Here is a 25,935-nt window from a genome sequence, read left to right as displayed (position 1 = left end):
TAATCTTAACTTACCTTTTGCGTTAATGATTTTGATGGCAGATGAAAAGCATTGACTAGGGCCAGGTATGGTATGGATCAAAGTTCCCTTCATCAATTCTGCAAAAGCAGAATGCTGTTATTATTAATTGTTCCTAGATATTAATTGGGTAAATGTCTGATCAGAACATGCTAGGGAGGGCAAAGTTCCTAGATGCCATAAGGGACTGCTTCATGGAGTATCTGGTCCTGGAACCGACAAGAGAAGAAACTATTTCAGATCTAATCCTCCCTGGAACACAGGATCTGGTACAAGAAGTAAAGATGGTGGAACAGCTTGGCAATAGTGATAATAATGCAGTCACATTTGACATAATCACCAGAAGAAGAATATTAAGTAAAACTATTGTAGTAACATTTAACTTTAAAAAGGGAGACTGTAATAAAATAAAGAAATTAGAAAAAAACTAAAAAGAGCTGTTGCAAAGATTAAAAGCTTCCATGAGGCATGGAGATTTTGGAAGCCCAGATAAAATATATTCCATGCATTAAAAAAGGTTAAAGAAAGACCAAATACTGGTATGGTTCAGGAGTCAATGGTAAGGTGAAAGAGGTTGTTAAAAATTGGCGAGGTCAATATTCAAAAGCCATTTAGAAGGATAACTCACAAGTTATTTGTCTAAATAGCAAATATGGCATATTATGCCCATTAGCCTGCTAAACAAGGGGCATTTCAAGGAGAGGTTGAGTAATCTGGCTAACCTAGCTGAATTTTGGGTATATCCGGCTAAGTAGTGCTGTCAAAAATAAAAAACAAGTAACTACATGTGCCAGTGGGCCATCCCATCCCTTCCCCCCCCCCCACACAAAAAAAATCTTGTAAAGGTCCTGTCGGGCCATGTGCTCCTCACCCACCAACTCCTTGAAAAATTAACAAGACCCCTCCCCCCATCCTGGTGTTTCTGAAATTCTAAAATCAGGCTGCCCCCTCCCTTCTCTCTCATCCATCTGAAAGCGTTTATATTATTGCGGTGCTCCCACCCCTTCCCCTTCCCCTCCCAATCCCACCTTGCATTTGCTTTCCGAGAGTAAGGGACCCTTTGCCCCACTCCCAGCGCCTCTACACTGCTCTAAGAGCCGGTTAGGTTTTTTGTTATCCAGCTATAGGGATGTTTGTCCGGCTGAATATATGGGCCAAGTTTTTTGGCTCACTTTAGCCGGGTAACTTGTCCACTAAACGGCCTATTGAGTTTTGGCCTCACCATGTTTAAAATAATGGAAAAGACAGATCCAAATGAGGAGAACAGGGAAGAACATAAACACTGGCAAGTTAGGTATAAAATAGTAAAAAGGCAAATCAATGAAGAATTTGAGAAGAAACTTGCATAGGAGCGAAAACCAATAAGAAAAATGTGTTCAAGTACATCAAAAGCAAGAAGCCTGTCCAGGAGTCAGACAGACCACTACATGACTGGGGGGGGGGGGGGGGGAGCATTCAGGGATCACAGAGTTATAGCATAAAAGCTCAATGGGTCCTTTGCCTTGCCTTGTTGGGGAGATAACCATGCCAATACGATTTTTGAAGGGTTGATATAGAGGAACTGAAGCAAATAACTGAAGATGTAATAGATCAGTGTGTGACAAACTAAAGATTAACAAATCACCAGGCCCAGATGATATTCACCCCAGGAATTCTAAAAGAACTCAAATATGAAATTTTAGACTTGTTACTAGCAATCTATAGCCTATCATTAAAATCAGCTGCAGTGCCTAAAGACTGTAGGGTGGCCAATATAATGCCAATTTTAATAAACGATTCTATGGAAACTATAGACCAGTGAGCCTGATGTACATTCTAGGCACGACAGTAGAAACTATTATTAAGTTTAGAATTACTGATCATATGGATAGACATGGCTTAATGAGGAAGATCCATCATGGATTCTCATAGGGAAGTCTTACCTTACCAATGTATTAGAAGTTATAAGATTTTCAGAATAATAGTAATATTTATTTTTGATAAACCAATTTTAATAGAGAAATAACTAGTAAGAAAAAGGAGGTGATAATCCCCTTGAACAGGTCCTTGGTGAGGCCTCACCTGGAGTACTGCGTTCAGTTCTGGAGACCGTATCTCCAAAGGGACAGAGACAGGATGGAGGCGGTCCAGAGAAGGGCGACCAAAATGGTGGGGGACACCATCAAATGACTTATGAGGAGAGGTTGAAGAAACTAAATATGTACACCCTGGAGGAGAGGAGGTGCAGGGGAGATTTGATACAGACCTTCAGATACCTGAAAGGTTTTAATGATGAACATTTGACAAACCTTCTTCATTGGAAAGAAATCAGTAAAACTAGGAATAATGAAATGAAACTCCAAGGAGGATGACTCAGAACCAACATCAGGAAATATTTCTTCACAGAGCGAGAGTGGTGGATGCCTGGAATGACCTTCCAGAGGAAAAGGTGAAGACAAAAACAGTGAAAGAATTCAAAAGGGCATAGGATAAACACTGTAGATCCCTAAAGGCTATAGGATGGAAATGAGGAAAAGAGTGTATGGGGGTAACTTGCTGATGTGGCGGTTATTACCCTTAACCAGTAAACCTTCATAGTGTTTATGCAACTTCATTATTGCTCTCTGAATTAATGGCAGGGGAAAAGAGGAAAAGAAGAATTAGTTTCAGACAGCAAACGACAAGGACATTGAATTTTACAGTCTAGGAAAACAAGCATGGGGGTAACTTTCTGATGCAACTGTTACTACCCTTAACCAATTAGCCTTATAGTTGTGATGTAACTCCAACATTGATATCTGCTTGAACAGCAAAAGATAAGAGATAAATGGACTCAGACAGAAACCAACAAGGGCCCTGACTTTAACGGTTTGGGAAACTTAAGTATGGGGTAACTTGTATGCCATGGTGGATGCCACCCCCTGATGCTACTATTATAGGGGAGACCTGTATGGCACGGATGATGCTACCGTAAGCTTGCTGGGCAGACTGGATGGACCATTTGGTCCTTTTCTACCATCATTTCTATGTTTCTATAATAAATTTAAAACGGCTTACAATAAAATAGGCTCCTCAAGAAATTAAAAAGTCGTAGGATAGGAGGCAATGTCTTCTGTGGGGTGCTAACTGGCTGACAGAAACTGAGGACTAAATGGTCAGTTCTCCCCGTGAATAGTGGAGTGACCCCAAGGATCAGGACTGGGACTGGTGCTGTTTAATATTTATATACAGTAAATGATCTGGAGAAAGGAGTTTCAAGTAAGGTGTTGAAATTTATAGATGGGACAAAATTATTGAAAGTTGTTAAAACACTAGGGACTGTGAGGAACTGCAGAAGGACCTTGCCAGCCTGGGGAACTGAATGGCAGATGAAATTTAATGTGGACAAATGCAAAGTGATGCATATAGGGAAAAATAATCATAACTATGCTGGGTTCCGTATTAGGCGTTACCACCCAGGAAGAGGACCTTGGAGTCATTGTGGACAATACGTTGAAATCCTCAGCTCATTGTATGGCAGCAGTCAAAAAAAGCAAACAGAATGCTAGGAAGGGAAGATGAACACCATAACGTCTCAGTATTGATCCATGGTGTAACAGTATTGTGTGCAGTCATAGTCGCTCCGTATCCAAAAAGATGTAGTGCAACTAAAAAAGGAACAGAGAAGGGCAGCAACAATGATAAAGGGGATACAACAGATTAGGAGAAGGGATTGCGAGGGAATATGATAGAGGTCTATAAAATCATGAGCGGAGTGGAAAAGGTAAATAGGGGGACAGTTCTTTACCCTTTCAAACAGCACTAAAACTAGGGGACACTCTGTGAAACTAACAAACAGCAGGTTTTATTACAAACTGGTGACGTTTGTTTTATTTTTCACTCAACGCGCCATTAAACTGTGGGATTTGTCGCCAGAGGATGTCTTCGAGGCATCTAGCATAGCCTGGGTTGTAAAGCGGTATGGAGGAAACGTCCATAAAAAATGATTAGCCTGGTAGACTGGGAGTGAGCCACGAGGAACGGGTCTACTTTTCTTGCTTCCTCTGGATACTTCCTAGTGACCCGGATTGGCCAACGTCAATGGACCTGTGGGCTGACCCAACATGGCACATCTTACGTTCTCATGGTACCTTTTGTTTTCATCTAGGACATGCTCTGGTACTGAACACCAGCGATCCCTTTGTTGCCGGTACAGCTGTAACAACCAGCACCATCTTCCCAGCCCCGCTCAAGAGCTCAGCCTGCCAGGCAAGTCTTACGCTTTCCTTGTTCTCCTCTCCAAAGCTCACCGAGCAGTGTGACGTAGCAGGCACACACCCATGTACGCAGGCACACAAGAGCACGCACACTGTAAAAAGCTCTCTCGTTTTCACTATCTACATTTGTCATTTACTGGGAGTGGTTTAGGGGGAAAGGGGGTTAAATGTTTCTTAGGACTTCTTAATTTGAAAGAACAACTCTTTAAAGACGATTGGAGATCAGAAATCCCAATCATTTTATTTTGAATCGGTGAGTCTGCTACCCTTGGTAGAGGTGTTGCTATGTATATATAACAGGCTAGATTAAATTTACCGGTGAATACAACAATAACAGGTTCCCAGCTCAGAGGAATTATTGCAGTGCTATGAATGAACTTCTTCAGTACTAGGGCCGACAGTTTAAATCCAGCTCAGGTCAGCAGGGACCTTGAAAAAGTGCCCTCAGTGAACTGAAGAGGTGGCCTCAGTGCTGTTCCTAATGGACAGGGGGTCTACATCACAGTTTGGCACTCGCTGGCACTCCTGACGGCAGTTTCAGCAGAGAGGCCAAAGATTTCCCAGGCACAGAAACTGAATTATCTTTTGAGCCCCTGGGGGCAGGGTTCAGGCACTGCCCTTTCTATGCTATATCTGTTCTCCGGATAGAGGAAGACTTTAGTAACCAGCACTCTCAGTCTGGCATCTCTCCTGCATGCTAAAATCATTTTATTTTAAACCTCCAAGGAACATGCAATCCTGGTGAGTACTGCAGCTGAGAAGAGAAGTGAAAAGGAAGAAAAATGCTGTAAATGTAGACAATCCGGCCTTGATGTTCCAGACCTTTTTTTTCTGAAGGGCATATTATAAACTCCAGTTCTTTAAAGTAACCTTTTGCTTCGTCCAGTTAATATCCAGAGGTTCAGAAGCCAGTAAGCACCTGCAGCCAGGTAACTCATTTCTGATTTGTTACAGAATATTCCTTGAGTGATTTTAACCCTCAGTCCGGGATCCTTTCCTGCCACCCGCCTGTCACATTTCTCTGTGTCCAGGTTTCAGGTTGCCTCTGTTAAACAGTGCTTCAGACTGCAGAGAGCTCTGCTGGAAAAGCCTGTAGCCTCAGAAAGCACTGAGGGAAGTCCAGGTTGGGTTCTCACTCGAAAGTGCACGCTGTAACATGAATGATTTAACTCTTCTCCTTTTGAGATCTTACATCTCTCTTGGCTCACTTCTCAGCAGATATTAGCAGCACTTTCTGTACCACTGTAAACAGAGGAACAAAATAATCTCCCTGGACTGGTTGACAGTACAAAATTAGGACTTTTTATGCAGGAAAACAAATACTAGACAAAAGATTATTTTGATTGAGGCAATGCCAAAAACCTAATGATAAGGAATTTGCATTGCCGAGAAAGAGGCTCCTGTATCTTTTGTAGATTGAAGTTGCCTGTACAAGGATGCAAAAAATGTTAAACTGATTGCTGCTGTTACTGTGACACTTAGTGGCCAGTCTCAGAATAACAATAGAAGTGTCTGTGAGGGGAGCTGCATCTTACCCTCTCCATGACAAGAGATAATTGCAGTATTGGTTCTGTATGATATTAGATTACCAGATGGCTCCAAACCATCAGAGACAGGCTGAGCCAGCCCTGGTTATGCCCATCTGCTGTGCTGGACTTCTGGTCCTTCTTCCTTAATCAAACTAGAACTACAAGTTTGTGTGGCGAATGGATTGAAACCAAGTCCGGCTCAGTCTGAACTTGATGAGCTGGAGCTATCTGCTTAACCCTAATATAAGATTGCAGAAGTAAATGCATTAGGGTTCTTGGATTCAGGGCAGTGGAAAATAATGGGATGAGTCGGTGAGGAGAACCCCGTATGGGTCAGTCCCTCATGTCTCTCAGATCGATCCTATCATGATATTTTCTTTTGGCAAAACCCAAATTTCTGGAGCCCTAAGCTATCTGGGGTTGGAAATGAGTCTCTAGGATTTTCCTGGTAATTAGGCAATGCATTCCTGTTTTATAGAATATTCCTTTATCCATCTGAAATGGGCGCATGAAGTCCAGAGTGAAAAGCATGACCAACTCAGATTTCCTTGCTCAGGCTAACAGCATCATGTTCAGACTGCATCTTATGGGAGATGAAATCCACACATCTGGCGTACCTGGCAATGCCATGCACTCTGAATAGATCACCAGGGAGCACCTTGTAGGTCTGCGAAGGTAGCACTCATTGGGTTTCCTGATCCCATTTCTTCTGGTCCATGCAGGGAAGAAAAAAAAAACAGAGAAGGTCTGGGAGCAGAATGTTTTCACTGACCAGTGACCAGCGGATAGGGAAAAGCATTTTTTTTCAGGAGTGATCGGAATTGAGGCCATTCCTGACATCGGATTTTTCTGAAGTTATCCCTGTGTGTTAAAAAAAAATTAAAAGACACAGGGAAACAATGACTGTATGATGTGGAAGTGTTTGTTGAGCAACAAACAATAACAAGCTGACAGCTTGCATACAATGCAATGCAACAGTGTCCATCTGATTTGGGAATCATCTGGGGCAGCAGAGGCCGTTGTGTCAAGGTACGTCAAACCAGTCACTGGCAGGTCTGGATTTATACACAAGTCTTCTAGGCCTGTGCTAAGGGTGGCAAAATTTGGGGGAACAGCAACTTTCCTGCCAACCATGCCCTATTGCCCTGGACCTCCAAAGGCATCCGAACCACTGCCCCTGCCCTCCAGACTTCAGTTCTAGCGATGTGATCCTCTCAGTGCGGTGAACACAAGAACTAAGCCTGTGATCACAGATATTCTCTTTGGGCTTCCATACTGGGGGAAGGACCTGTGAGTGCAGGTTTAATCCATGTGCTCATTACACTTTCAGTGGAGCTGAGGTCTAGGAAGGGTGACAGGAGCAGTTCAGAGTTAGGCCAATGAGAACCAGCATGACATGGCACTGAATCAGTGCCTAGGGATGGCACCTGCCCAAATCCATCCCTGATTAGTGGTGGTTTCCTCTGTAATCCATGCCCATTTACTGGACTAGTAAATAACATTTTCCTGAAAGCTCATGGTTTTGTATATTATAATGGCACCAGCCACACTAGAGTAAGGCACCAAAATGATGTCACTTAGATGCATCCTCCAGGCAGACTGCGCCATTTTTAAAGGACCCGGGCAGCATTGAGTAGGGATCCCTGCTGCACTTTCTCTCCAGCCCTGGCATATTTAAATGAAGGGGAGGGAAGGGTCCCAGCAGGACAGATTAGATTTTTGTAGCAGGAGTGAGGGTCAGAGAGATCTGGGGAGACCTATCTTGGCAGGCCCTGGCCCCGAGTTCATGTTTTCTGAGCAGAAGGGGTTTTCAGAGCTACAGTAGGCCTGTATGTTTTAAATGCCACAAATACAAAAGCACCTGAAAATTTCAGGGTATTTTCATAGGAAGCCATTTTCAACTTATTCCATTCAGAGCAGAACGGAAAGGAAATGGCCTCATTTGTTGCATTTTGGGGTAGATTTTCAAAGGGTTATGCTTTAACCCCCGAAAACCTACCCCAAACCCTCCCTGCGGGCGCCGAGCCTATCTTGCATAGGCTGCCGGCGCGCGCAAAGCCCCAGGACGCGCGTAAGTCCCGGGGCTTTCCGGGGGAGGGGGGCGTGTCATGGCCGGCGCGTCATCGGGGGCATTCCGGGAGCGTGGCCGCAGCATGAAGACCAGCCTCGGACTGGACCATGGCGCGCCAGCGGCCGGCCCGGCGTGCGCAAGTTACGCCTGCTTCGGGCAGGCGTAACTTGTGCAACAAAGATAGGGGGGGTTTAGTTAGGGCCGGGGGGGGGGGGGGGGGGTTAGGTAGGGGAAGGGAGGGGAAGATGCAGGGGGGTGGAAGGAAAGTTCCGTCCGAGGCCACTCCGATTTCGGAGTGGCCTCGGAGGGAACGGAGGCAGACTGCCGATTTTGGGAAGCCTTGCGGGCGCCGACTCCGGATTTTAACAGATATGCGCGGCTACGCATGTATCTATTGAAATCTGGCGTACTTTTGTTTGCGCCTGGTGCGCGAACAAAAGTACGCGCGCGTGTAGTTTTATAAAACCTGCCCCTTTGTGCATTTGTTTCAAATGAATGCACATTGCTACTGAAAACTCAACTGTATGTGGGGTGATCACAATTGACTTGGGAAGCCCTATTCTAACCCCTCTGATTCTTCATTTCTTCTTCCCCTGCTTCCACTCCCCACCCTGTCTTGGGTTCTTCCTCTTCTCTCCCTATCCTATCTCAGTTGTGATAGAAGCCAGGCTAGTAATAGTGCATTCCTGCAGTAATGGGTTCACCACAGGTGGCTGCAGAAAACTAGCTGACACCATATAAAGCAATAGAATCTAGGGGATTCTGTTGGGATGGGGATGAGAAAATCTTGAAAAGAAAAGATCTTTGTTGTTTATAACTTACTGTTAATTTTGTCTTGCCTAAAGACTGTACTTGATGTTACATTTGCATGTCAGTTTTGTTTGGGGATGTTGCATTCTGTTCTCTAGCTGTTATCTCATATTGCTACTACATTAAAAATATTTAAACATAAAGCAATAGAATCAGGGCAAGCTCCTTGTGACCTGTGGCAGCACAGCTACAGATTAACCACGGGAATCCAAATATTTTAACAGCCAAGACTGTACACTTTTTGTGCAGAACTGTATATCTTGCTAGAGTGCCTCAGGCAAAGAATGAGTTTGTAAGTGCTATAATGCTCCACATAGTTAAAACCTTTTTGTAATACATACTCTGTTGGGTATTGTAAATCTTTAACTCATCTGTCCAGGCAAACAGTGTGAGGTTTTCTAAGTGTCATGGAATTTCTGCCTAATCAATCACTGTTTCAATGTGCAGCACGACATGGTTACAGTAATGACCACCTGGGAACAGCGAAACCTGTCTCTTGGCCCTTGAGCAGAGCCAGCTGCGGAGAACCAGAAGCAGACAGAAATGAGCAGCACTTCAAAACAGCTGCGCATTAGTTGCTGCTACATGATACAGAATTAAGTACCTTCTTATTTCCCTGGAAAACCTTAATTCTTTGCAAGAGTTTGGTGAGCTCACCATTCACACGTAAAGCAGGAGCGCTAGCAAAAGAAAACTGCAAATATTTCAGTGTAGCGCCGAAAGCACACTGGATTCATTCTGAGGTGGTGGGTTTTAAAATCTTGGAGAGCTCCTTATACTCAGCCATGCTGTCTGTTGTGAATCTGAATGCGTAGAGGCACTAATGGGCTGACCCTTAACAGAGCAACAGGCTGACATCACGCGACACATGCAAGGCAGGCAGACTTCAGAAACAGATGGAGCATGAACCAGGAAAGGAGATGTTTAAAACCAGGATATGGCTGTGAGCTGGGTCTCTCGGGGACCAGCCCCCAATCCTCTCATTAATGGATCTGAAATAAGGAAACAACAATATTAGAGGCATGCAAGGTTTATTATACAAGCTTATCACATTCATTGTTCACTGTGTGCGGCTGGTCACATAACCCTAAACAGAAATAATTAAATGCTCATCTAGAATTTACATCACCTGAATTTCCTCTGTTTCAGCAGTTATTACCAGTTTAGTTCTTAGCAGGGCATTCTTAGAGTTGTCAAGAACCTCTGCAATGTTTTCTGCTCTCAGTACTTCCTGTTGCCTATTGCAGTCTTCCTTATTTGAGCTCCTGTGCTCATAGTTTTGTGTGTGGTCATCGTGGGCAGAGCTTAGCCTGTCATCAAAGGCATCTGGCTCATGAATAGTTGGAATTTGATACTGACCATCTCTTATTGGTTAGCAAGTTCATTCACACCTATTTGATTGGCATCAAGTGCCAGGCTTTATAGATACATGAGTGGAAACAACTGAGTTGCTGTCATACTATGGGCTCTGTTCATCAGAGGAATGCCCTGCTAGTCAGCTTTCATTGTCAATTGGTTAGAGTTCATTTCAAATCTGATTGGATGGCATGGACATTTTTTCTTATGGAGTCAGTTCAGTGTCAGACCATATTTGGTCATCGGGGCCCGTTTAGAAAATGTCAATGGTACTTTCCACAGTTCTGCATTTGAGGTTAGTTGTTCAGAGGCCTTCTTGCAATGTGCTGGAAACTACAATATCTGGTACGTGTCCGGCTTTCAAGGACATCATGCTAGTGATTCACACCCTGCTTTGATATTTTGGCATAAAATTCTCAAGCAATTGATTTCAAATCTATACTGCTCATACATTTCCCCCCTCCCCCACTGGATTCCTGCTGTGGCTTCTTGCTTCTGTGCATGATTCACAGACAGAAAGTGACTGTTAGAAGCTAGAACAAACAAAAAAAATCTGATTTTTTTATATGTTCAATTCTATATGAAAATAGATTAAAATATCTAAGACTGACCACTACTGACAATTAGCATGGCTACTGTAAATGTTGCTTACCTTTAATTTCAACAAGTAAAATGATAAGAAATAAAACAAGAGAGAACTCCCAGGAATAAAGAGGAATCATAGTGGTATAGTAGATGATAGTAGATAATGATCCACTGACCCTTCCAGTCTGCCCAATTCAGATTCTTCCTCTGGCTTTCTACCAATCTGGGCAGATGTGTATACAAATTCCCATATGCAAACCAACACCAATTCCTCCCTTCCACCCCAATTGATGTATTTCACCTAACCTCTTAACCCTACCCCCCCCCCCAGCCCCACCCACCACCACCACTATATCTGTCCCAAGGATGTCCAATATCCACCACAGTGCTGGCCACCACCACCTCCCCTCATAAGTCATTTCAGGCATTGTTGTCATTCTGACTCCCACAAAACCCATGCCCAGTCTAACATCCAGGGCTCCTTCCATGGTTTCTTTGCAAGCTTTGTAACAATACACAGCCAACAAGAAAGTCAAACCACCCACCACAGAAGACAAGCAAACACCAGCAGTGGTGGGGAAGAAAAATAATTAAAGAGATATGAAAGAATGGAGAGTTGATAAATTAGCTAAAAAGATAAACCAAGTATAAAAATAAACAAATGGCCTGTTTCAGCAAAAGACCTGAGTCAGAGGTATATGGTACAGTTTTTCTAAAAATGAGAAAAAGCAAAAGAAAAAAAAAATGACAGAAAACTAAGACAAAAATCTTTCAGAGAGGTAATTATTTCTAGTCCATGAAGGAATAACAAAAACTGGCAATCCATCTTGAATGTATATGAAGTATCAGAGAAGACCTTGGAAAACTATCCATATCCTTGGGCTGTCAGAAAAAGTCTCTCTTAAACAAAAAATTGTTAGGATGAAACAAGGTCAAGTTGAGTTTTTATTATTGTTTTTATGTTCTTATGTTTGTAATAAATAATTATCATTTGTATTTAGGGTTTTTTAGGTGGTCTTTGACAGGCCACATAGCTAGCAAAACCAGTGAGGCTGCCATCCAAGACAGCAAGACCTCTCACCATCTCAGACATGTTCAGGTTTCAATCAGGGTCACTTTGTGCAGTCTTCTTGGAAAGTCAATACAGTACCACTCCTGTTTAGGGCTGTAACCACCCCTACATGTAAGTTACCCCATTATTTTTTTACTATCCTGAGCAAATAAGCATACAAACAAGATCCCTTGTGTAATCACACACTCAGTCCTCCAACCCCCATGTTTTACTAGCAAGCTTTGTAATAATCTAAGACATTACCAAAACTAGCAAGGCTATTGCCCGAACATCCAGTCTCATAGTCCCAGTCAAATTATTAGCAGAACCTGGCCGGTATTAACCTGATTGATTTCTGGGAATTGTAGCCCACTGGCACCTAAGCAGCTACATCATGGAGTATTGTTGGGTAAACTTTCCATTCTCTGGCCCTTTTGTGTTATGCTTATAAACTCTTCCCTTGCCTCTACTGTTGAGGAAGTGAAGGCTAGGTTCTCCTCAATATCACAACCTGCCAACCAGGTTCATACCACTGTCAACAAATATGACACCAGATAAGGACCATTTGGCTCGACTAGTCTGTCTTATTCCACACCTGACGCAGTGCCAAAAACCCCAGCCAATCTCTTTTTCTCTCTGTACCTCTTTGCCACTATGGATCCTCCGTGCTTATCCCATACTTTTATGATTGGCATTACCATTTTGGTCAGCACCACCTTCAATGGGAGTCCATTCTGTGCATTCACCGCCCTTTCTGTGAAGAAATATTTTCTGGTTGCTCCTGAATTTCTTACCCCACCCCCACCCCCACCCCCACCCCCAAAAGCCTTATACCGTGACCTCTTGTTCTAGAGTATTTTTACTCTGAAAAAGGGTGGCTTCTTGTACTCAGAAAAGGGGGAGCTGATCCAGCCGTAAAGCAAACCAAGATCTCCCAGTGGCCATGCTGTGCTGGGAGTGCTGAGATACTTTGAGAGCGCTTTATGGATGGTCAATGTAGTCATCACCTCTGGGTTGTTGCAAAGTGGAGATTTAGTGCAAGCAAAATAATAGATTGGTGTTCGATGTGCAATTCAGGACTGAAATTGAGAATAACAGTAGGGTCTTTCCATCACCACTGAACAGGAGCGACTGAGAGAATTGTATTGAAGATTTCTGACCAATTTCTACAGGAAAGAATATAAACAGATTGCTCATTTTGTTGTAAATTATTACAGTTCCTCTGCTTTAAAATAAAAGAAAAGCCCAAGGAAGTGTTAAGCACTCGTGTGAATTTTTATTTGTGGACAGCAAGATCTTGAATGACTGTGTTCCCCTTCCTTCTGGTCCTGAACTGAATACTTTAGCCTATGGAAAAGAACCCTTGTTGGACCTCGCTCATTTCTCAGAGAGGGCGCCAGGGATACACAGGCTCCACTAAATTGAGCACTGAGAGATTAGCAAACCAACAGAGTAGAAAACCCCCTTTCATGGACTGCAGGAGTGATGGTAAAGTGATGTGATCCTCATAAACTGACCAGCCCGATGGCCATCAGGGCAACAACTAAACAAAACTGCGGGAAGAACATTTAATGCTTCTCTCTATTTCTTGTGATTCTTCACTGCATGTTCCTTACTTTTTTTTTTTTTTTATCTTACCCTTGTGTTCACGTGTAAATATTTACGGTTTCAATTGCAATCCAGGGGTGGACACCGCGAGCTCTACCATTGTCGCATTTCTCCTGGTAAAATACGGCACAGTAGGATGATGTGTATGAAAAGCACGATGCAAATTTCAAGTGCACTTCCCTGAGCAAATATAAGCTACTTCCACGTATAATAACGCATTACTCTGCGTGATAACAGATTACAGCCCAGTACAATATGTCAGCATTAATACTGTGGCGAAAGACTGCAGCATGATTAATTCATCCTCTGGTAATTCATGCCAAAGGTAGCAGTAGGGATTTACCACTTATTATAATGTGTCACTGAAAGCCGATATGGATTACAGTATGCGTCAAATGAAAAGGTTTGCGAGGTGCCAACCTTTCCATTGCTTTCTGAAGATTACTGCTTAAATGGCAGGGGCGGAAAAGAGTCATAGGTCTGTCCACTTACTGTGCAGTTCAGACAGGCAAGGAAGTTGGTTTTTTTTTTTTTTGGGAAAATGTCAGGCTTCTATCCAATCCACGCTCCTTTCAGTGGCTGCAGGTCTTTACAGCATGGACCTAACATTAGAACATCACACAAGCTCTTCTGTGCCAGACCAAAATGTGAGAATTTTTTTTAAATTACAAGAGCGGAAGAACTTCTTCCTTTACAAGCCCAGAGCTGAAAATGTATGTGCCTGCTGTGGACCTGCTTTATAAACTTAATCCCTGGCACAACGAAAAAGTAAAAGATGCAAAAAGAACTCTCAGGAAAATAGAGAAAAAATGGAGCAAGCTCAAAACAACCGAAACCCTAACCAAATTCAGAAAACATCTTGCCTTTTACAAAAATTTAATTCTGGCCATTAAAAAAGAATACTACAGCAACAAAACTGAGAAGTTCGCTAACAACCCAAGAACCTTATTCTCCATAGTAGCAAATCTCACCAATAACAAACAAGAATCACCCCTAAGTCTACCAGAATCAAAATGCAACGAAATAGCTAAATTCTTCAGCGACAAAATTATAAACTTAAGATCCAAACTTCCAAAAACACCAAACAAGAAATTAAATTACAAAAAAGAGACATTATTCAATGGTCCTCATTCACTGAAATATCAGAGCTAGAAGTAGAATCCATGCTAAAAAATCTAAACCCGGCTCCACATATAATCGACACAATACCAACATTTGATATAAAAAAGCAGCCAACACAGTCTCCCCAACCTTAGCTAAGATTATAAATCTATCCCTAAAAGAAGGAACAATGCCAGATATACTAAAAGGAGCAATTATAAAACCAATCATAAAGAAAAAAAACAGTGACCCCCTGATCCTAAACAACTACCGTCCAGTCTCAAATCTACCCTTATTAGCCAAATTAATAGAAAAAACGGTACAGAAACAACTAGCGGAACACCTTGATAACAATAACTTACTATATCCATCACAACATGGATTTTGCAAACACTACAGTACCGAAACACTATTCCTCTCACTTACAGACAACATCCTAAGAGGTTTTGATAGTGGAAAACAATACATTCTAATAATGTTAGACTTATCAGCCTTTGACACAGTAAACCATAAAATTCTACTAAAAAGACTGGAAGAGATTGGACTACACAATGAAACAATAAACTGGTTCTACTCATATCTAAAAAACAGGTTCTTTCAAGTTCAGCTCAACAACACACTATCAGACAAATTCAATCTTGAAACAGGTGTACCACAGGGATCAGTCTTGTCCGCAACCCTTTTTAACATATACATGCTTCCATTATACCATCTACTAGCAGGATTAGGAATCATACATTACATCTACGCAGATGATATTCAATTAATTCTACCAATCGATGACTCAATAGAAAAAACATTAAACCTAGCTAACATGTACCTAGACATCATAAAACAACTATTAAACCGAATGGAACTAGTGATCAATATTGAAAAAACAGAATTTCTACACTTAGAAAAAATATCAAAATCATTCAAACCCCAATTATACTCAAAAATAACCAGAAAATAGAACTAGCAAAAAAAGTAAGGAACCTAGGAATAATAATGGACCCCGAAATTAATCTAAAACACATATCGCTAAAAGTAAAAGAAGGCTATGCTAAACTCATGATCCTCAGAAAACTTAAACCGTTACTAACTCCTGCAGATTTCAGAACAGTGCTTCAGGCACTAGTTTTCGCCAGTACCGATTATTGTAATGCACTTTTTCTAGGACTCCCAAATACAACAATAAGACCACTTCAAATTCTACAAAACAAGGCGGTGCTACAGAATCAATGAGCAATTACCTAAAGTCCCATCTCAATTGGAATTTATAGGAGTGCTGCTAGATACTACTTTGGCAAGAGTGTTCCTCCCACAGGAGAGGATTATGACATTGATATCCACTGTGCCAAGAATAAGAACAAGTCAGCAGGCATCAGCAGGAGACAAATTGAGGTTGTTAAGTCTCATGTCATCAATAGTCCTTGTTACTCCCTTGGAATGTTTTCACATGAAAAGAGCCCAATGGACCCTCAAATTACAGAGGAATTGGAGCCATTTGGGATCGGATCATCATCTACATTACTCATCCTCCTGAAGGACTTCTTGTCCTGGTGATTGATCATTGCAAGCTGGCCAGGGGTATACTCTTCCAAATTTCTTCATTGCACAGTTGTATCCACAGATGTATCCAACCTTGGGCTGGGGTGCCTATGTAGAGAGACTGCATCCAGGGCCTTTGGTCTGCTAAGGGAAAATGCCATTAGATAAATTTCTAGAGCTAAGGGCAGTATAATATCCACTGAAGGCTTTCAAAGATCGGTTAGCCAACAGTTATCCTCGACCAGATGGACAATCAAGTGGTGGTTATTCTACATCAAGAAGCAAGGAAGAATGGGATAGTACCTTCTATTTCACTGTCCAAATGTGGACTTGGGCAATCTCTGAGGACCATTCCCTGAGAGCCACATATCTGGCAGGTGAGGAGAATGTCCTGGTGAACAGGATGTAAGTTCTGGGAACCCCACGAATAATTGCTGGATGAGGGGCGGGCGGAGGGTAGTAAACCAGATATTCCATGAGAGAGGCACACCTGTAGTAGATCTGTGTCCTCTCTGAGCAAAGATCCTGCTCTTTTGCTCTATGAAGGGGACTCAAACAAGCTCTGAGTGCCTTTGCCCTGAATTGGTGACTGGATCTACTGTATGCATATCCTTTAACTCTTCTATTGTCAAAGACCTTGTTGAAACTAACAGGGGAACTAGGATTCTCATGGTGCCCTATTGGCTGAGGCAGATTTCCATGCCTGCATTTGACAATCAGGAATCCAGTCAGGTTGGGCAATTCCCAAACTCTCATCACTCAAGATTGGGGGATGTTGTACCATCTCAACATCAGGTCTCTGGTCCTCACAGTCAGTATGTTGACAGGATAGATATACAAACCCTGACATCTTTGAGGATATGTCTCAGGTTCTGGCTTCCAGGGAAGACTCCATGAAGAAGTTCTGTGGTTGAAGTGGAGGAGGTTTGCCTTTTTGATTTGAGGGAAAGGCCCTAGAGCAGAGGTGGCCAACTCTGGTGCTTGAACCACAAACAGGCTATCAGAATACCCACATTGAATATGCATGAGATTTTCATGTTTGACTCTTTTTAGGGTAGGGGTGGCTAACTCTAGGCATCTATTTCCTTCTACATCTTTCAGATTCAGTTCTTAAGCCCAATTCAATTAGGCTTAACCTTAGTGTAATTGGTGGTTACCACCACGATACAGAAGGTAAAACCCATCTCTGTACAGCCTTTAGTTGTCTATTTGAAGCGGGGCTTGCTTCACGAAGCTTCTTAAGTCTCCCTTGGTAGATCTCAACATGGTATTGACCCAGTTGATGAAAACTCCCTTTTGAACCTATAGACTCTTGTGAGCTCAAATACCTGACCTGGAAGGTAATTTTTTAGGTGGATGTCACTTCAACCTACAGTGAACTCTAGGCTCTATGCCCTATCTACCTTATACCAATTTTTTTCACAATAAGATGGTTTTGCATATAATACTACCTAAGGTAGTCTCTGTTTTCAACTTAAATCAGTCTGTCGTTATTCCAACATTCTCTCCCAGGTTGCATGCCCACAAAGGTGAACAAGCACTGCACAGTTTGGACTGGAAGAGAACCTTGGCATCCACTCCTATGTGGAGTGGATGGAAACCCTTAGTCCACCTAGCTTTTTCTTTTAACACTAACAAACCTGGAATTTCTGGGCCAAACATACACTTTCTAGTTGGCTAGCAGTTGCATTTGCTTTTGTTATACCCAGGCAGACCTGAATCTAGTAAGTAATGTTATAGACTCACAGTGTTGGTAGCCCACCTAAGATTGACTTCCATGGAGATCTGCAAGGTTGTAATGTGGTGTTCTCTCCACATATTCACATCACACTATTGTTTGGAGAGGGATTCCTATCATGACAATAGGTTTTGCCAGTATGACCTGAGGACACTTTGAGGTACAGAACCTAACTCCATCCAGGCTGCCCCTATAAAAAAAAAATAAAAATATATATACATATGTATATAAAAAATGGCTTGCTGCCACCAAAAATGTTTTGCCTGTTAACATTGTTTTGAGTTTTCCTCTTTTCATTCAGGATAGCAATTTTTCTTTTCCCGAGGGCAATAGGATATTGATCCTCACAAAACCAGCCTACTTCCCCCTTGGACTTGGCTTCTCCAAATTTAAGCCAATTTATAGACTGAAGGGGTCCCCTCTATGAAGGCATGGTAGAATAGCATGCTATTCTACCATGGCTCTTTAGCCAAGCTTTTCCAGGACCATGATCATCATTTTTTCCCCTCCAACCAGCAAGAACATATCTTCTTCACAAACCCCCATTTTCCATACCACTACCTACTTCGGTATCTAATCTCTTGCTGCAGGACACTTGAGACTTTCTCACTTATACGTTATAATTTTTATGCTCAATAAGACCTGTCAACTTAATTGTTTAAGTCTTTTTTTTTTTTTTTCTCCTTTATCTTTTGGTCATCAATGTTACAACGTTATTGTTAAATTTTGAACTTATGTACACTGTTCCAAGTTTCATAACCTTGTTCTATGTAATGCCTTTTGGCAATTTTCATGTTCTGTTTCAATGTAAACCGATGTGATCTTTATTTCATATAGGAACACCGGTATATAAAAATCTAAAAATAAATAAATAAATAAATAAATAAATAAATACAAAACACAGCAGCGAGAATACTAACTGGAAAAAGAAGACGAGACCATATAACTGAAACTCTGGCCAAACTTCACTGGTTACCCATAGAACAAAGAATTAAATACAAAGCACTATGCACCATACATAAACTAATACATGATGAAAAAGCGGACTGGCTAAACACCGCACTACGGGTACACGTACCACAGAGGAACCTTCGTTCAGCAAACAAAGCTGTCTTAACCATTCCCTCAGTCAAGACAGCGAGACTAACCCAGGTAAGGGAAAGGGCATTGTCTTTAGCAGGACCCACACTCTGGAACACAATGCCTCTAGAGACCAGATTACAGAGAGACCTCAAAACATTCAAGAGAAGTCTAAAGACATGGCTTTTTAAACAAGCCTTTTATAAAGAGACCGGATAACACAGTAAATGTGATTTTTTTTTGACCTGTAAAAGTACCTTCTAAGTACACCTGGCCAGAACCTACATCACTAAACATTTGTACGTATTTTTATGATTTAATGTAACCGAAACTTAATGGCACCGGGTTAGAATGTACTGTGGTACTCTTACTCCAAACTTACGTATGTGCCTACATGTAAACCATTGTGATGGTATATAATTTAGCGACGGTATAGAAAAGACTTTAAATAAATAAATATTCAAAAAATATAGCCAGCTAGACAAATTGGTAGGATAAGCATGACTGAATATGCCCAGATAACTAATAATTAGCTGGATAGGATTCTCCAGCTGAATAATGTCTAATTTATCCGCTGACTTAGCTGGATAAATCTGAATATCGCCACTTATCTACAAGTTAGCTGGATAAGTTGCCACGCCTCAGAATCAGAACACCCCCAGATAAATTGTTATCTGGCTAAATGGCAGCTGAATATTTAAAGTTATCCAGATAAATAGCGCTGAATATTGGGTTCTTTAATTCTAATCAAAATCTGGTGGAAAAATCCTACATGCATTAAGCCCCATGTGCTTGTATTGATCTCATTCCTTCTATAAGAACATTCCCAACCATACCTCTCAATCAAAGAACCCTGATAGGAAACCAGCAGGATTCAGATGATCAAAAATTGCACTCCAGCCTTGTCTCATCTGAAGAAGAAAATTGTGTGGTCTTGAAAGCTCATATAGTGTTGCGCCGGAGGTGGACCCTTGGGCCGAGGTGGGGTTGATGCTACCGTCGGCAGGCAGAGAGGACTGATGGCCGGCCGGCTGGTGCTTCACCAATACCAGCCCTCGTTCCCCCCGGCTTGAGCCTTTGGGTGCCGGGGCCGGCTGGACTTAGGTGGCCTCCATCAGTGGTCGTCGATGGATGGATCGAGGTCAATCCAGAGGCAGCAACTAATGTGATCAGTCTGTACTGGACGAGACAGAGTCCCGGAGACTCGGGGGCCAATAGGAACACATTCTTGACAGAGGGCGCCCAAGTAGGAGTAGGCCAAAGCCTGAGTAAACCATGTCCAGGACAAAGGCTGAAGAGGCGTCTTGAAGCAAGCTGGGATCAGGGCTGGCGGCAGTCTGGAAGCAGTGGCAAGGCTGAGGTCTCAACGAGCAGAGAGTCAGAAGGATGGTCAGACGAAGCAGGAGTCCAGGGCTGGAGAGAAGCAACGCGTAGTCAAGCGATGCAGAGGTCCGGGGCTGGAGAGAGGCAAAAGAGTAGTCAGCCGATGCAGAGGTCCGGGCCTGGAGAGAGGCAACAGTGTAGTCGGGCAATGCAGAGGTCAAACCAGGTTAGCAATCCTAAGGAGAGACAAGGAACAGGACCTCAGGAACAAGGAAACAGGAACAAAGGCAATCAGGATCAGGAACCAGGAACAGGAGAAGCAACGAGTACTCGACTAGCGAGGGGACCTGTTGCAAAGGCAATTTGAGAGAGCGGAGCCCGGGCTAATATACCAGAGCTCAGTCGACGTCATCATCTGGGGCTGCGGCCAGGTTCCCGCCACGGGTCCTATTAAAGGATCAGCTGTATGCGCGCGCGCTCCCAGGGAGGGGTGTGGCACTGGTCGGGACGGCGTCTCTCCGCGGACCACGCGGAGAGGCCCGATGCGGAGCATCAGGAGCTGTAGCAGAGCCGGAGGCCCCAGGGGCAGCCTGAGAACGGAGCCAGCGGCCCACAGCCACCAGAGATGAGGGACCAGGTGCTGGATCACTCTGAGAGAGGTAAGGGGGCCGAGCCGTGGGTCTGCTGCGGCCGGCGCGCGTAACATATAGTGCAACTGTCTCATCCAATACGCTTCACTTTACCCCTTGGAGTCTCCTGCACATTTCCATTATTAGTCACTGCAGGATCTGCATTGGACAGTAAGAGGAAGGAGCAGAGTAAAGAGCAGAAGATGGTTTTCAGCTTGTGGCGGAAGACGTTATGTGCTGCTGGGCATGCGTTCCACCGCGCAGAATTCATTCTTGCTCAGAGAACAGTTGGGTTCTATTACCGACTTTTTCCAAGTCAGAGCATGTTCCATCCTGTAGAAGTAATTCCCATGGGGAAATCCTTGTCTTTGGAAGAAAGAGATCTCTTTTTTGTTTTTTTTTACAGTATTCCAGCATGTTCTCAAGTCCTGACATAAAAACATTCTGTTTCCAAGACAGCATCATCACTTCATTTACCCCAAGTGTCCCTTTCTGAGGAGCTACTGAAATTCCTGTCATGGGAACTTTCCAACTACAAGAGCATTATTGACAAAGCTTATTGCTCAGTGACTTTTAAATGTTAGTACTAAAAGTCCCCAGTTTCCTGTGATTCTGTGGTCATGCCAATTACCATATAATTTCCCTTTAGCTTCTGAATCGCAGGAAGAGGACCACTATCCTCCCCCCCCCCCCCCCCCTCGGCTGACATTTTCCTCTCAGTTAGCAGCGTCACCTGCTCCAAAGTTCCTGATGCCAAAATACAGTTCATTTTACCGTGAGCTACATTGTGCCGGTGCTAACTCCAGTGTCATCAGATAGATGGCACCAGCACCACAGGCCTTATAGCAAATCAAGTCTCGCAGTGCCAGAAACAGCAGAAGCTTTGGAGCAGCAGCAGCAGACGACACCATCTCTGAAGGAGAGGAAGATGGCAATTGGGGAGGTGATGGGGAAAGATGTAGACTGCTGTGTAGGAGAGGATACCGGAGAGAGAAAAATGCTGGTGTCGAAGGGACTGGGGGAGGCTATCATCTTGGGGTGGGGGAGGGGGCTTAGGGAGAGGAGAAGGCTTATGCCTGCATGGGAGGAGGTTGGAGAGAGGAGGAAGCTGGCACCTAGAGCGGTGGGGGTGGATTGTAGGGAGGAGGAAGCTGATGTCTGCTGGGGAGGGGGGGGGGTGCATTGGAAAATGGAGGAGGCTGATGACCAAGTGAGAGAGGGAGTGAGAGCAAGGAAGCCACCGGTTGACTAAGTAGAGTATCTGGCCGGTTTTTTGCATACGCGAGCCTTTTAAGATCTGCCTTTGTGTGCATAGTTTACAAAATAGCACGTACCTTGACAACACGCGCTTATGGGTGCACGAATGGAGCGCCCTTGATAACGGAACCTGGAGTGAGCGACGGGGTTAGAAACCGGTTGAGTAGCAGGCGGGAAAAGGTTTAAGGTAAATGGAGTTCACTCCGAAGAGGGAGAGGGGGCGTTAACTAGGGCCGTGCCTCGGGGATTGACCTTGGACCCGTTCCTTTCAGCGTTTTCGTGAGGGGCTCTGCGGGTGGACTGTCGGGGAAAGGTTTGCCTTTTTGCCATGGATATCAAAATCTGCAACAGGGTGGACAGCCAGGAAGGAGTAGGAAACATTTATTTATTTATTTATTTATTTATTTATTTATTTATTTATTTAAGGGTTTTTATATACCGCAGTACGTAAAGAAATACATCACCGCGGTTTACATTTAACAATAACTTAGCAACAGGCTTTACATTGACATTATTAATAGGTATTACATATACTAAAATCGATATAACAGTTTTGACGGAAAACAGGCTGGACAGACTGTGGACCATCCAATAATGTATAACATGCAATTAAAATATTGATGTAATTATTAAACCTTAACAAACCAACACAAAAACTAAATAGTATCTAATACAATACAGGTTCTGAGAGTGGATACAATTTCTATATTGTACCGAGGATATTTCTGTTATTTAAAGCTAATTAATATCATAAGGGGAAGGGTGGGCATGTAAGGTGAAGAAGGAGATTGAGGAGGGCATGTGGTTAGGGTGGGAAACAGGGCATGGGGAGAGGGTGGAAAATTGAGGAGGGATCTAGTGAGGCTTGAGGAATTGCCTGGCAGCAAAGATTTAACGCTTAAAAATGCAGAGCCATGTTCTTAGGGGTAGATTTTAAAAGGTACGCTAGCGGGCGTCCATGTGCGCTCACTACCCGGCGCGCGGGCGTCCATGCGCGCCTGATTTTATAACACGAGCGCGCCGGTGCGCACGTGTTATAAAATCGGGGGTCGGCGCACGCAAGGGGGTGCACATTATTTATTTATTTATTTATTTATTGGTTTTTATATACCGGAAGTTCCTGTATACAATACATATCACTCCGGTTCACATTTAACAGATATAGCTATCGCCGGGTAGGCGGTTTACATGGAACATATCAAATATAATATAATGAACAGAAGAACTATAATACAGTGTAATATATTATATTAAGAAACAACTAAGATCAACTTAGGTAACAACTTGGAACAAAAAACTGACTCAATGTGAGCATTACATTATTGTGGTAAGACAAGGCTGGATGTTTGTTCTTCCTGCTTTCTGCTTTAGCTCTCTGGGAAAGCTTGAAGGAAGAGCCAAGTCTTGAGTTTCACCTTGAACGTTGTATGGCACGGTTCTAGGCGGAGGTCCGGTGGTAGTGAGTTCCAGAGTGACACATTAGTGCAACTTGTGTGCACCGACGCCCGCGGCCTTCCTCTGTTCCCTCCCAACCCCCTAATCTAACCTTCCCACCCCTTCCCCTAATCTTCCCGCCCCCTAGCCCCATCCTAACCCCTCCCCCAGACCTTTATTTTACCTGTTGCACACGCCGGCAGCCTGCCGACATGCGATCCCCCAGCACAGCGGCAAATGGCTGCTGTGCCGAGAGCCTCTGACCCCGCCCCAGGCCGCCTGCCCCTCCCCTTTTCCGAATCCCCGAGGTTTACGCGCGTGGTCAGGCCTTTTTTTAAATAGGCCCGGCGCGCATAGGGCTTTTAAAATCCGAGCCTAAGGGAGCAGAAAATCAAAGGAGAGGTACAGTATTGGGGGGTGAAAATCTTCCAACCACGAAAGAAGAGCGGGATTGTATCTGATGATCTTAAGGTTGGCCAAACAGGTGGATAAATTGACAGCGAAAGCCAGAAAGATGCTTGGCTGCATAGGGAGAGGAATGGTGAGCAGAAAAAAGGGAGGTGATATTGCCCCTGTACAGGTCCCCGGTGAGACCTTACTTGCAATAAGGTGTGCAGTTCAGGAGTAATCTTAGGAAACATTTCTTTACAGAGAAGGGTGGTGGATGCGTGGAACTGCCTCCCAGTGGAGGTGATGGAGACAAAACCAGGATCTGAATTCAAGAAAGCGCGGGATAAACGCAGGGGATCCCCGAGGGCCTGATGGGAATTGTAAAGTTAAATTAGTTTTGCGGATGGGCAGACTCGATAGGACATACGGTCTTTTTCTGCCGTCATGTTTCTATGTACGCCGATGCCAGTTTATCGTATGTCCTGTGCTTATGAGAATTACTACAGGCACACAGCACTTGCTAATGCATTACTACAGCTTACTCGGAGGGCTTTTTATTGTGTCGAATGCAAGCTTCAGTAAGCGAGGTGTGAACGAGTGTGAGTGAGAGAGCGCTCATAAAGTTGTGAACGAAATGAAGAGGTCCATAGTCAGAAGCGTTTAGATGGATAACTCATATTTGGGCACTTAGCCAGCGGCTGCCATGCTTTTTTGCAGGAGGGGGTCCCACTATTGTGGGACAGGGGGTTGTCGTCGCAGTAGCGGGGGCCCCTTCCCCGAAAAAGCATGGCGGCTGTGCGGCACGTTCTTTGGTGTCGGGGCCAAAAAGCCGCGGCACAAGAGAACGCGGCGAGCAGCCCCCTTTAACGCAATGGCGGCCCTCGACCTCACGGGACCGCCGTCGCCTTAAAGGGCCGCTGACCCGAAAAATATAAGTCACGGCGAATGAAGTTGAGCGGGGGGGTCATTGCTGACTCCCGTCTCAATCCGACACCCCCAAAATGTAAAAAAAAAAAGAAAAGATGAAAACCCAAGTGGGGCGACGACCTCCCCCCTCCCCATGCAATAAAATTATGCCTTGGGTCCCGGCCCCCCCCCCCCCTCAAGTGTCAAAGATAGCGTCCCAGCCCCACCTGCCTATACCCCTCCCCCGAAACCAGAAAATAAAAGAATTAGAGTGCAGAACCTTCAAATGGATCCCGCGTTGGGGCCGGGCCGAGGTCTGTTCCCCGGACCTTATTCCGTTTACGTGGCTGGGGCAAGGTCAGGCCGGTGCCAGTTTGGAAAATGGCGCCAACCCGGCCGGCTGCGATGGCGCCCCAATGCGGGATCCATTTAAAAGTTTGGGGGGGGGGGGGGTGAAGGTCTGCACCCTTATTTTTTTATTTTCTGGCTTCTCGGGGGGAGGGGGATGGGCAGGAGGGGCCAGGGCACTATCTGTGACACTTGAGGGGGGGCGGGACTCTATCTTTGATATTTAGAGAGGAGGGGGCCGGGACCCAAAGCAGATTTTTATTGCAAGGACGGGGGGAAGGGTCAGGGGTCGTCACTGCGCAGGCTTTATAACTACATTTTTTTTTTTTCCACTTTCTGGGAGTGTGCGGGCCGCCTCGACTGGCAGCCCCGGTTTGAGACTGGGATCAGCACCGACTCCTGCTCAGCCGCCCTGTTTGCCGTGACTTTTATTTCTTTGGCGGGGGGGGGGGGGGGGTGGCCAGCAGCCCCGTGAGATTGGGGCCGCCTGCTCATTCTTCCGTGCCAGTGCGTTTAGCCGTGACACAAAAGAGTCGCCATGCTTTTCCGGGGGAGGGGACCCCCCACTGTCACGGCGGCAGCCCCTCGCGATAACGGGACCAGCGACCGCAATAAAACGTTGCGGCTCAGTGCATCCAGAGGGTAATTTAGGGCTGTTCTGGGAACATAGCTGGGAGGAACCGAGCTAAGTGGAAAAGTTATCCAGCTAACTCCGCTATTCAGTATCAGCCAGGCCACCTGGAAGTAAACTTTAAGACCCGAGCGCGTCTTTGACACTTGGGGGGGGGAGGGGGCAAGTCCCAAAGCAAGATTTGAATTGCATGGAAGGGGGATGGGGAGGTCTTCGCCGCATTTGGCTTTTAATCTTTTTTTTTTTTTTACTTTTTGTGACGATTTCCTGCGTATTTTTCTTTTTCTTTTTCAGGTCTTATGTGA

At 44.2% G+C, this 25,935-nt stretch overlaps 1 protein-coding gene across 1 annotated transcript in view; it reads left to right on the top strand.

The window, feature by feature from the left end:
- The window catches only part of LOC115088476 (ALK tyrosine kinase receptor-like), an 837,313-nt gene extending 811,378 nt beyond the window's left edge, over positions 1 to 25,935 (top strand). The window contains exons 8-9 of the mRNA XM_029596749.1: positions 4,145 to 4,294; positions 25,925 to 25,935. Of these exons, the coding sequence (XP_029452609.1) occupies positions 4,145 to 4,294; positions 25,925 to 25,935 (161 nt within the window). The remainder of the gene's footprint in view (positions 1 to 4,144; positions 4,295 to 25,924) is intronic.

The sequence above is a fragment of the Rhinatrema bivittatum genome, chromosome 3 (assembly GCF_901001135.1).
Source record: "Rhinatrema bivittatum chromosome 3, aRhiBiv1.1, whole genome shotgun sequence".
Lineage (NCBI taxonomy): Eukaryota > Metazoa > Chordata > Amphibia > Gymnophiona > Rhinatrematidae > Rhinatrema > Rhinatrema bivittatum.
This window is presented reverse-complemented; position numbering and strand designations above follow the sequence as displayed.